The sequence below is a fragment of the Phocoena phocoena genome, chromosome 1 (genome assembly GCF_963924675.1).
Source record: "Phocoena phocoena chromosome 1, mPhoPho1.1, whole genome shotgun sequence".
Lineage (NCBI taxonomy): Eukaryota > Metazoa > Chordata > Mammalia > Artiodactyla > Phocoenidae > Phocoena > Phocoena phocoena.
Genome location: NC_089219.1, coordinates 113,242,188 through 113,254,900, shown reverse-complemented (window position 1 = coordinate 113,254,900; position 12,713 = coordinate 113,242,188). Strand labels below are relative to the sequence as shown.

The 12,713-nt window shown below is 40.0% G+C and overlaps 1 protein-coding gene across 1 annotated transcript; it reads left to right on the top strand.

Annotated features, from left to right (window-relative positions):
* The first annotated feature begins 1,182 nt into the window (after positions 1-1,182).
* Positions 1,183-9,093, top strand: RIT1 (Ras like without CAAX 1). The gene is made up of 6 exons (XM_065879016.1): positions 1,183-1,311; positions 1,791-1,935; positions 2,107-2,163; positions 4,849-4,922; positions 5,146-5,337; positions 6,405-9,093. The coding sequence occupies exons 2-6, from the start codon at positions 1,833-1,835 to the stop codon at positions 6,633-6,635; spliced, it is 657 nt and encodes a 218-aa protein (XP_065735088.1). The 5' UTR covers positions 1,183-1,311; positions 1,791-1,832; the 3' UTR covers positions 6,636-9,093.
* Positions 9,094-12,713: the final 3,620 nt, after the last annotated feature.

Here is a 12,713-nt window from a genome sequence, read left to right as displayed (position 1 = left end):
AGTTTGAGATACCGAACTGTCATTTTTGCACATTTGAATACTTTGCAGGCTGGCTTTGTATAAACGTATCCTCTGGTTTCCTATATGTTGTAAATATTTAGACCATAATTTCATTATAAATAAATGTATAAATATTCTGCTTGTGGTTTCTCTGTTCTTTCTTCTACAACCCATCCATACGCTAAAATTCGTAAACTTTTTACTCATAGCATAATGATATCATAACCCCATCAGAAGAATACATACGTGGACCCAAAAGTTTGCATGTAGTTCCAAGAGTTTTATGACTTTCCAAAGTAAACCCTTGAAAGTCAAAATGAAAATGTAAAGGATTTTTGTGATGGATGTTTTCCACTTTGATATTCTAGCCCCCCCTTTATTGAACATGGTTTGTAAAGGGACTGAGTGAAGGAAATATTTTTAAAGGAAATACAAGTTATTCTTGGGAAAACATGCTTAAATAGGAAGAAGGGTGAGCAGAAGTTGCAACAGAAAAACTTTCCTGTGTGAAGTTCCTTCTGGTATTTATGTGTGCTACCTAGAGGTGAATATAGTTGATAGTGCCTTCATTTATTGCTGTATTTAATTTAAGGACCCCTGAAAACTCTTGAATTATCATTTCCTGCCGGAGGGTAGTATCAATACATTTGTTAAAAACAAAACCAAAAACACCCTAATTTTTAAATATCTTTCGTTTACATTTGTTTAAAATATGTGCAGAAATCTGATTAGTCTAACTAGAACATTATCTTTGAGACCTGATTCTGTTTTTAAGAGCCCAAGTCATTGTCCTTGTCCCTTTGGGGAAATTTGCTTTTTCTGCTGTTAAGCCTTAAACTTGATCTTGGTCCTGTTTTGGGGGAGGATTTGGTGGGTGCCCGTTTCCTGTTTCCACATTCATTTGGCCAAATTTTTTTTTTTTTAATCTTCAACAGTACTGGGTAAGTTGTTATTCTAGAGGCCCCTTGTGTCGCTTATCACATACTTATTTGACTTCTGTGTTAATAATTGTTTTAACGCCTTTGTGGGCACGTCCTGAATATGCTACTCTCCCAAGGCCCTTGGCGGTGAGTCGCGGAACGGGGTTTGAGGACCTGCCGGGGAGATGGCCCTCCCCCGGGGGGGCGGGGCCAGTTGCAGGCGTCACTGGGCAGCTCCGCCCCTCCCTCCCCCCCCCACCCCAGATGCGGGCGCTGGTGGCGCCATCTTTCCCGGCTGCGGGAGGGGTCACAGGTCAGTGCCGATCCTAGCAGCGAGTGAGGAGGGCGAGGTGAGTGACCAAATCCGGCCGACGTCTTCAAGTCCCGAGGGGTACGAGCAGCAGGAGTGGGTTGGCTCGTGAAAGGGAAGGGTGGGGGGGGGGGGTGCCTGATGGCGGGCCGGAGATGCAGCTGGGGGAGGGGAGCTGTCGAGGGGAATGGGGAGGGGGCGGAACCTCCGGGTACCGCTGGTGTGAGAGGGCCCCTGCGGCCTAAGGGGCGGTGTTTCTTTGGTCCCCAAACCTCATCTTTCTCACTGGGCTCCTTCATGCTGTGCCGGCGCTCCAGTTTGAAAAGAAATTCAAAATTTCTTTGTCTCTTTATTCTTTCTGGAAAGTGTAATAATACGAAAAACCTGTGATATTTCATAGGGGTGAGCTGTCCCGGAGGGAAGGTGAGGATGTAGGGTTTCTTAGGGCAGCCAGAAAGGGAGCAGGAGTAATAGGTCAGAGTATGGGAAGGTAGGGCACTGGCTCTAGGACTGTCGTCACGGTGTCTGAATCCTGGTTTAAATATTTTCTTTATTTCCAGGTGCCTTTTCCTCGGGGCAGCCCAGGATTCTCCAAGAGGACAATGGATTCTGGAACTCGCCCAGTTGGTAGCTGTAGCAGCCCTGCAGGGCTGTCACGGGAATACAAACTAGTGATGCTGGGTGCTGGCGGTGTAGGGAAAAGCGGTAGGTGATGTATTTCTTACATTTTAAAAGAAGTTAGAATGAAAAATTCTTAGAACAAATGCCCTCCACGCAAACCAACTGGGAGACTGGCTATCATGCAATATTGATACTTACAGTTCTTTCTGTGGGTGACCTTTGTGTGGATTTTAACTTTCCTTTATTGCTTTAAAGCCATGACCATGCAGTTCATCAGCCACCGGTTTCCAGAAGATCATGATCCCACCATTGGTAAGTCAGATTATCACTTTGGTTTTCCAAATAAACCCCATAAAAGTGTCTTGGTGTCAATTTTTTCAAACAATTTTCAACCATTTATATTTTGAGCCTTTTTTGGTGTCTAATTCAGATTTATTTAATAAGAATATCACAGCAGTTGGTAAGCAAATGGATTTTTTTTCCCCTAGCTTAACTGTATATGTATATCAGCCATCTTAGTCTGTCTTTTATTGAGCATTAGTGGGACACTTTCTTTGTTATATTTTTATGGTTGGTATATTGTATTGCCAGGTTAAGGGAAAAATTTTAAAGCCACTTAACGAAGCCTTTTGCTATTATTTTTTCTAAGGGTCTGACTTGAGACTGACTCTGTAACTATGAGTCAGCTGGTTTGAACTTCCACAGAAGGAAGCAGAAAAACAAGTAGAGCCAGCCTGCTGAACTCTTACAACCCAGACATGCAGAGCCTGGACTTGTTCCACTAGAAGCCTTTAATTTACTTCCTTATACCTCAAGTTCATTACATAGCAAGGTCTTTCTTCGTGTCTTTTATAATCCTTAATGCTCTATTGTTAGTAAAACAGTGTTAGAGAGTAAAAAGTAATTTTGTTCTGCCTTTTTTTTTAAACTACTGTTCTATGTAAACACCAAGAACAAGAATGTTACTATCATTCCCGAACCATAAGGAGGCAGGTTTGATTTTTAGGAGTTATATCCCAGGATAAAAGAAAAATGGTGATGGGGATAGAGGAGGGCACAGAATACCTGCCATATTATTTGTATTTTCAGGATGTGACACTTTGTCATGATCCTGGGTCTCTAGGAAGGATTTCCATTGGGTCAGTCCTCTGCTGCTCTTTTTTCCACAGAGCCAATGAGTGTTCTGTGCTAACCCATCTTTGGATGTGGTCATTTTATATAGTAGATGTTTCTGTGGCTTGGGGAAAATAGAAACAGTGCTTATTTTTTCATGTACTATATTAAATTTAGAACATTGTTCAGGAATTCACACTATGGTGGGAATTCTGGGGATAAAATTAATGTAAGACCTAGGATAATTTACTTAGAACTCCAGAAATATCTTTTCCTGGGACTTCCCTGGTGGCCAGTGGTTAAGACTCTGTGCTTCCACTGCAGGGGGCACGGGTTCAATCTTTGGTCAGGGAACTAAGATCCCGCATGCCATGCAGTGCGGCCAAAAAAAAAAAAAAATATATCTTTTCCTTTCTTCAAAGTAAAACCTGCGAATTCCCTGGTGGTCCAGTGGTTAGGACTCAGTGCTTTCACTGCCAGGGGCCTGGGTTCAATCCCTGGTCAGGAAACTAAGATCCCACAAGCCACATGGGGTGGCCAAAATAAAAAAAAAATTTTTTTAATAAAATTAAAAAAAATAGTAAAGTAAAACCCATAACCTTGTCCCCTGAAAAGTTACTTTTTTTAATCTGTTGATTTTTTTTTTTCCCCAGTCAGCTGCTCTTCTGACAATATTATCTGATTTCAACACAAATACTTTCATCTCTTGAGTTCCTGTTATGTGCCAAGCACTGTGTTAGGCCCTGGGGATACAGTAGTGAGCAAAAAGATACGGGGTCTGCTGTCATTGAGTTTACAGTTTAGTGCAATTTTGTTTCAGACTTTGGCTGCTAACTCTAAGAAAAACTTTATATTGTAACCAGTATACATATAAGTATATGTTTGCACATATAATTAAAATATCATGAAACTATATTTACCTCACTAAGTTTGGTGCACTCTTGTATTTCCTCTTTCATTTTAGATTTCTGCTTGTTTACTTTCATGCTGGTCCCAACCTATTAAATTCATCCACAATTCGCAAATTCTAACGGATCATGCGTGACCTGTAGTTTGAGAATCATTGATTTAGTAGGCTCTTCATTTTTGAGGAAGAGTCAGAGGCAGGGGTTCAAGAAAAAATGTTTGAAGGAAATACATAAGGATGTAAGCAGCAGTTGTTTGAATGATGGAAATACTGAGTGAGGTTTTTCTCTTCTTTTTTACTTTGCTGTATTTTCCAAGGTTACCATAAGAATACATAAAGAAATGTGCTCTCATAAAGGAGAAATTATGACAATATGGATTCTTTAGAAAATAGTAAACTCTGGTTTTTGCTTTTCCTATAATGTTAAAAATGAGGAGAACTATAGCATATGGTTAAGTACATAAAGCTTTTGAGTCAAGCAGCCCTTGGATTCAATTCTGGCTATATCATTAATGAACTTTGTAACATGGGGAATACATTTAATGTTTTAGAGTTTAATTTTCTTTACCTGTAAAATGGAGGTAATAATACCTACCTCACTGAATTATTGTCACTGTTGAATGAGCTAACATATATAAATCACTTAGTATAATGCTTGGCGTCTAATAACTATTTAGTAAATGGTAAAGTTACTTTTCTGGCCTAACATTTTTCCAAAAGACAATCTCTCAACTCTTTTAGAATTGTAGGTGAAGTCTAATAAGCTTTAGCTATGAATAAACTTATGTCATGGTTTATGTAGGAAAAAAGAAATTAGTTGAAGACCCAATTTACATGTCTCAATGGAATTAGGAGCTTCCTGAGAACATTTGGGCACTTAAATGTGTAATCTACTTCTCCATAAGATGAATTTCAAAATAAGGTTACATATTTCTGCATTTATGGGTTAATAGTACCACCTTTCTTCCCTTCTGTAGAAGATGCTTATAAAATCCGGATCCGTATTGATGATGAGCCTGCCAATCTGGACATTTTGGATACAGCTGGACAGGTATTAAATCCCAAAATGCTATGAGTAAAGGCCTTTTTGTGCTAGTAAAGGGGAGGGGAAGACTTATGCAGAGAAGATCATTAGTTCATCTCTTTTAATTTTTCATGCACTCTTGACTCAGGATAGCAGGTAACCAACATCTCTCTTTAATCTGAAATAAATAGCTAAAGTGTATATAGTTCCAGGTTGCATCAATACACTAATAATCCTTGTTTCCCTCTAGGCAGAGTTTACAGCCATGCGGGATCAGTATATGAGGGCAGGAGAAGGGTTTATCATCTGTTACTCTATCACCGATCGTCGAAGTTTCCATGAAGTTCGGGAGTTTAAACAGCTTATTTATCGAGTTCGACGTACTGATGATACCCCTGTGGTTCTTGTGGGAAACAAGTCTGACCTAAAGCAGCTAAGACAGGTGAGGATAGAGTAGAAAATTCTGTGTGTAGTCTTGTGGGATTAGTCATTTGTGTTTCTCTGTTTATAAATTTCTTTGCCTTAAAAAGAAAATTTTAAGTTAGCTTCTCCCTAGCCTGGAAAACTTCCCTATATCTAATAATGTGCTCTTATTTTGGGTAAAATCTGGATTTTAGGAATCAGTTTACAGGACAAAACCCACAGGATAATAATCAGATGACAAATAGAATACACATTAAGTGAAGGATCATGGGATTTTCATTTTCTAAAACCTCAGAAGTAAATCTCTTTATGTTGCAAAAAGAGAAACTTAGGCTTCAAGGTATACTTCCTGATGGTGAGGATTATGAGCCGTGGAAAGGGAGAATAAGAGAAATTGTAGAGGATTTTAGAATAAATGATACCCTTCAAGTTAGCAACAATGTTTAAAATTTTGCTGTTTGGTATAGAGTTGAAGGAGTGATGAAAGGGGCATGTTTATCACTACCAGTGAAAGCAACGAATGGTACAAACTTTTTAGAAGTAGTTTGACAGTAGTTAAATTCATAATGCTCAGTTAATTCCTGTTTGAATTAATCTATTCAGGGATTTATATATGAATTGTTCATTGCCAGGCTTTTTATGGTAGCAAAAAATTAGAATAAGTCTAAATGTCCAAAAGTAGGAGAAATTATGGAATATCCATCATTGGATATATTGATTTCAGGTTCCTTATGGTTTTCAGTATTGTAGTTTAAGTATACCTCTCTTTGTCTTGTGATTTACATTCTTGAAATGAAAAGTATGAAGAAAATTAAGATTGTATATTTGATATCTATAACTATTCCCTGTTCCAAAAAGTTATCTTTAAAATAGACTAGAAATAGAATCACATAATTTGAAAGCAGAAGGAATTAGAAATCATGTTATCCAGCCTCCCAGCATTACAAATATCACTCTGCTCTGCTTGGACCTTTCCAGAGTTGAGGTACTCTCTTCCTGTTAAGGTAACCCCTTCACTTTTGGGGGCAGTTGTGATTATTTTCTGCTGTTACCACTATAAATTTTCTCATGTTTACATTTTTAAAGGTCACCAAGGAAGAAGGATTGGCTTTGGCCCGAGAATTCAGCTGCCCCTTTTTTGAGACATCTGCCGCATACCGCTACTACATTGATGATGTGTTCCATGCCCTTGTACGGGAGATACGTAGGAAAGAAAAGGAGGCAGTGCTGGCCATGGAGAAAAAATCTAAACCCAAAAACAGTGTATGGAAGAGGCTAAAATCACCGTTCCGGAAGAAGAAAGATTCAGTAACTTGAAGGGAAGATGTGAATGTTTATCTGTGAACTGCAGTGCTTAATCAGAGCAGTCCAGTAACCTGCGTTAGTGAGCATGGTGCTTGTTCTTTCTCCTATTATGACTGTTATTTTAAAAATAACTGATGAAGGGGACATGCCCACTAGGAGTTTTCAATGATGTGGTATTTAAAATATTGTTCCTTAGCTAATTCTGATTTTATTAACCCAGTGGAGCACTGTCTACTTTTAAATTGTCACATTAGAATTCGATTTACCAATGTTTTGGGTTCTGTTGCTGATATTAATTAATGTAAATTTTTTATACCCCGGGGAATACGAATACCATACGTGTTTGCCCAAGCTCACAAGAGGAATTTTTTGCCATGCACTATTCTGCATTCTCTTTCAACTGCAATTTCCTGGGACTGTCCCAGGTAAGGACTTTAGTCTTTTCTGTTCATGCTGTGCTTCCTGGAGACAGAACAAAAATCATGGGGAAATCAGTTCTAAAGAGATTGGTGCTAAAGTTCAGCAAGTAGCTGTGGAACTGACTCCTGTTGCAGATTATGGAGTGATGATATTGGGGAAATCAGGCTGTATGTTTTTGCAGGAGCTTGGCTAGAAAAAGTTAGGATCAGAACAATGCTCCTCAGAGGAGCCTGTCTTTTCTAACAAGTACACATTTGACCCAAATGCACTGGGATGGATGAGAGCAAAGAGAAACATATAAGATGTAATGAAGCTTTCTCCTACAAGGTTATTTTACTCTTCCTTTCAGGGTTTTGCCCTTCTTTACCTTCACAGGTAAACATTTTGGGAACCATTACTGGGTTACTAAACTGTTGTTTAATCTAAATCCTTGGTTGGGACAGCCATTGCCTTGTACAGGTTTATTTTTTTCCCCAGAGATGCACACACAAATACATTTACATTAATTGCTTCCTAGTGCTTTCTCTTAGCTTCCCTGTGCTCTCTAGAAGAGCTAGGCCTGGCAGAATGTTTTTAGGCCCTTCGTCAGACTGACTGCATTTTCCATACTGAAAAGACATCAGGAGTTAGTAAAATTGTATGTGTGCCTCCTTGACATAGACAATCACTAGACTCAGTGTTCTAAGAAAGCCTGTGGCATTTCTGTGTAATGAGCCAGTCTGAAGCTTTAAAATTCCCATATGTTGTTTCTCATTGAAGATTTCTTTACAAGGACCTTGCCAAGTTCACCTCAGGGTTTTGCCTGAGCCTTGACAAAGCTTAGCCTAAGACAGTACCACTTTGATAACTGCATAGTTGAGAAACTATCCTGTCTTCTTGGGAAGAATCAGCTTTAAATATTGGTGGTGAGGTCTTTTAGAATCAGGATTATTTTGATACCTGAACTTGTTATGTGTGGAGATTAAGCACAAAAGTGCTAAGAGTAATGTAGCATATGTTGAACATTAAATGTCACTGAAGCAGTGTTTGTGACCACTTTAAACTCTAAGAACATGACTGTGTAGCATCTCTTAAAAAGTGCACAGCTCAATTCACTGTTTTCCGTTTTTATTAGTCAAGACAGGGTTGTTGTATTTTTTCTTCCAATCAATGGTATGTGTTCTAGGTCTAAAGGAAAGTGATGGTTGTAACTTTTTTAGCTGAGTAGTAATCGCTTTTGAAACTCCTGAAATGTTTTTGCTACCAAATAAATCATGGTTTATGGTACGCAAGCCATCCAAAACTGAAAGATGCAGAATTTGAATCTATGCAGGACAAAAATCTTACAGGAACCATAGCACTTTGGAAGTGTGAAGTTAGAAAAGTACAGTGCAATTCTATTTTAACAGTATTTCACCACATTTAAACTAGCTTGGAGCCTGTTAGGTTTAATGCCTTAGCTTCTCATTACTAATAACCTAGGGAGTTGTTATTAGCATCAAGCAAGATGTTGACAGCTATGTAATTATATCTATAAGACAGGAGGGAGTTTGTAATGTATATAAGAAAAATAACAAATGGGTGTTTTTAAGACTGTCACTATCATATATTTGATCATTGGATTACTTAGCCTATCAGGTAGTATTGAGAATTCTATTCATGGTGCTAAATAGTTTGAGGGGTATAATATGTGTAAGTCATAGCTCTATTCTTAGTGATTGTATAGTGTAAATAATTTATAAGCTCTAAATAGTCAGCTTTATCTAATTTGAGGGCATTAAAATCAATTAACTGCCTGGAACTTTGAGGAGAGAAAAATTCAGGGACAAGTTGAAAAGCACTGGAACTGTTCATGTCCATACCAGATTGGCAAGTTACAAAATTTGGAAGCTGGTGTCTAGAATTAACTGTTTAGAATTCCAAAAGAGATATATGTTTTAACTTTGTGATATATTAGCAAGAATTGGTCTACTGTAACGTATGGGGAGGAGAGGGGAGAGAAGTTTTTCACTTATGCACTTGTATATGATGACAGTTTGTATGACACAATACAAAACTTTTAAACAACTTACTGGGCGTTTCCTTTACTTACCTATGTATGGGTAGAAATGTCTGGAATCGTTACACAAGGGTCATTTTAAGAAAAACTTAATAACTTGAGATTTTATATGCTGGAAAATATTGATTCAAAAAAATTTGAGTGCCCACCTATATAGAACACCTGTGTCAAGTGCTCGGGAGCATGCCATGGAATGCTCCTTTGTCCAGAGATTACCTCAGTGCTTGCCTAGGTCGAGGGGTGGGTGGGAGGTGGAGGTGCTGCCATCCAACTGTGGAAGAGTCTCCCCTGTGTGACAGTGAGCTGAGGTCCCGGCTCTAGGCATCACCTGGCTCTGATTCCTGACCCTAAAGCACTGCCCACTGTCCTGGAGCCAGCAGATGGATGACACTTGGTATTTGGCCATGCCATTGGAGGACTTAGGTTGCGGAGTGTGAACTGCTGCTTCCAGGGCAGGTGCCGGAGAGACCCCACTGATACCCCAGCATCTGTGGGGAGAGGCGAAGGGACAAGGCAAAATTTTTTAAAAAGAGCCTACCTCTTTGGTGGGCAGATGGGAAAAACATGTTGAAAGTGGTAGTGCATTTGCCCACCTGATAAAGGGTTAACTAAAGTTGTTTCGAGTATGTAAACTAAATGTGAGAGAATGAGGAATAATTTTTTATGTGAAGGTCGTTGCTTTTATCTCCACTACTCTAAATGGGCATCAGTGTTGGTAGAGAGGACTTAGTTTGGACATTGAGGGAATATATTTTTGTGTCCTCATGATTTAACATTTATTGAGTAGGTCAGTAACTGTCAGTGTGTCCACTATTAAAATGGGTAATGGAAGAGGAGCATTCCATGTTCTAATGTAACCTCTGTTAGGATAGACAGTGGAATTAACAGTCAAAGTATTTATGGACACTTATGTGCACTAAGCACTGTTTGCTTGAAGAGCTGTGAGGGATTCAGAGGGCTGTAAAATATCCCTGCTCTGGAGCTTTGATTAAATTTGCATATACAAAACAACTAGAGATCAATCTTAAAGCAACAGATTACGTACTTCCAAGTCAGAGTGTTACAAGGATTCAAAGAAGGAAGGAATTAACATAGCTCGGGCAGATCAGTGGAGCCGACTCTTTAAGAGTGAATGGGAGAGGAGGCAAAACTGAGGAGAGATTGAATTTGACCTGAATAGAATAATGAAGAGATGAGATCAGAGATGTCATTTCTGAAATTCCTCATTCCTCGTATGTATTGCTTATTTTCTTTAAAAAAAAAAATTGCTTATATAAGTTTAGTACGCTGTTGACAAATAATTGGCAGTGTTGCACTTTTTCCAAAGTCAGTCTTGAGAGGGGTGAGACAAATTTGAAGTCTTATTTTTAAAAGTCCTTGTTAACTTGCCAAACACTTGGCTTTAAAAGATGGCTTAGGGGGCTTCCCTGGTGGCACAGTGGTTGAGAGTCCGTCTGCCGATGCAGGAGACACGGGTTCGTGCCCCGGTCCGGGAAGATCCCACATGCCGCGGAGCGGCTGGGCCCGTGAGCCATGGCCGCTGAGCCTGCGCGTCCGGAGCCCGTGCTCCGCAACGGGAGAGGCCGCAACAGTGAGAGGCCTGCGTACCCCCCCAAAAAAGAAAAGATGGCTTAGGGACTTCCCTGGTGGTGCAGTGGTTAAGAATCCTCCTGCCAAAAAAAAAAAAAGAATCCATCTGCCAGTGCAGGGGACACGGGTTCGAGCCCTGGTCCCGTGCATCACAACTAGAGAGCTGTTTTGTTTTTTCTCATTTTCTCACTTTAACCTCCGGAGATTTTGATTTCATAGATTTCTGATAGGACCCGGGAATCTATATTAAAACAAAAACCTCCCAGGTGATTCTGATTGCAGCCATGCAGCCATTCTTGGATTAGGAATCACTGAGCTTGTTGATGTCAGAGTGTCTTGGTAGATCATTGGAGGACTGTTTAAAGCAGTGATGAGTTGTAGTTAACAGATGTGGAAAATTGTGGCTCTATGTAGAATGGTGTGGGGATGGGGAGCAACTGGAAGTAAGCAACAAGAAGTCTGCTCTAGTAGTTCATGAGTAAGGAAACAAGGGCTTTGGCTGTAGGGACAGGCAAGAAATATAAATTCATACCTTGTTATGAAGGAAACCATTGGATAGCACAAAGTGCTGTTAGGTCTTAATGTTTGGGATATTTTGAAATATATATATAAATATATATCAATTTTTTAAACATTAATTATTTTTGGCTGCATTGGGTCTTCGTTGCTGCACATGGGCTTTCTCTAGTTGCGGCGAGCGGGGGCTACACTTCCTTGCAGTGTGCGGGCTTCTCATTGCGGTGGCTTCTCTTGTTGCCGAGCACAGGCTCTAGAGCGCAGGCTCAGTAGTTGTGGCGCACGGGCTTAGTTGCTCCGCGGCATGTGGGATCTTCCCAGACCAGGGCTCGAACCCGCATCTCCTGCATTGGCAGGTGGATTCTGAACCACTGCGCCACCAGGGAAGTCCCCCAATCAACTTTTAAGTGTTAGTTGGCCTTGAGACAAAATTACTGAAATATTTTAGCTTTGTCTGATAGTCCTTTCTTTAAAAAAGAAGAAAAAAACATGATGAGCAGCTTTTGGTTCAGTGTGTACATTCCCCAGCACACATGATTATATCATGAAGTCACCCAGTTTTTTGAACAAAAGCTGCTGGGGTGGGGACATGTGTCATTTCCTGCCCTTCCCAGAGCTGGTTATTACTAGAGTTTATTACAGTTTGCTCTGAGCCAGGAGAAAGTCTTTAGCTCCAGAAATATCCCCCACCAGATACTTTTCTTATTTTCTTTGCAGAGTGCGTAGGTGAGAGAGTGGAGGCAGAGAAACTTATGGTTTATATGAAAGTGAGTGTAACTATGTACTCAAATACGGTGCAATCGACATAAAATCTCTGCTGGCCTGGAAGGCATGCATGCACATACAATTTAGTCAGAAATAACTTGCACAGTCCCACCCAAAACACTGAGGCTATTCTTACTTTCATATCCTTAGACTCCTCAAGAGAGTATGTGGGTCTGGTTGCAGCTAATATACATTCACCGCCACCACCAAAAAACCAACTCTAGACCAAACTTCTTTTGAAACTCTGACTCAGAGTAAATAGGAAGAAGAGGCAAAGGCTTTTTCTGTTTGCTTTAGGTCTGCTTCCTAGACAGTATTTTGTTCACTGCCTGTCTGCCTTTATTTGACAAACCTTTACTAAGTGCCTACTGAATGCCAAGGCTTCGTGTTGGGTGTTGGGAATTCAACAGTGAATGAAAACAAGCATACAGCTCTTGGAGTCTCAGTTCTGTCCTTTGGGTGCCTCTAATTCTAAAGTGCAAAATCTCCTGCGAGATTTGATCAAATCAGATGGTGGGAGAGTGAAAGGGGGTGGAGGACAAGCAGGAGTTTCAACTCCTTGGTAAACAATAATGTTTAAATGTTAACTTGGAAAAATGCCTGAGAAGAGGCTGATTTGGTGTGAGTGAATGTAAATCATGAAAATGTCCAGTTTCATACAATAGCAGATAACCCTCTAAAACATTCTTGAGGACATTGGCATCAAGAACATGAATACATTCTAATTTGCATTAGTTCCCGTAGCCTCTGTTTGCATCTTT

Bases quoted from the DNA above. Each gene is read 5' to 3' on its own strand.
- RIT1 (XM_065879016.1), top strand. From the start codon at position 1,833: ATGGATTCTGGAACTCGCCCAGTTGGTAGCTGTAGCAGCCCTGCAGGG. The intron at 2,164-4,848 runs GTAAGTCAGATT...TCCCTTCTGTAG, and splicing joins AGATCATGATCCCACCATTG to AAGATGCTTATAAAATCCGG. The intron at 5,338-6,404 runs GTGAGGATAGAG...ACATTTTTAAAG, and splicing joins ACCTAAAGCAGCTAAGACAG to GTCACCAAGGAAGAAGGATT.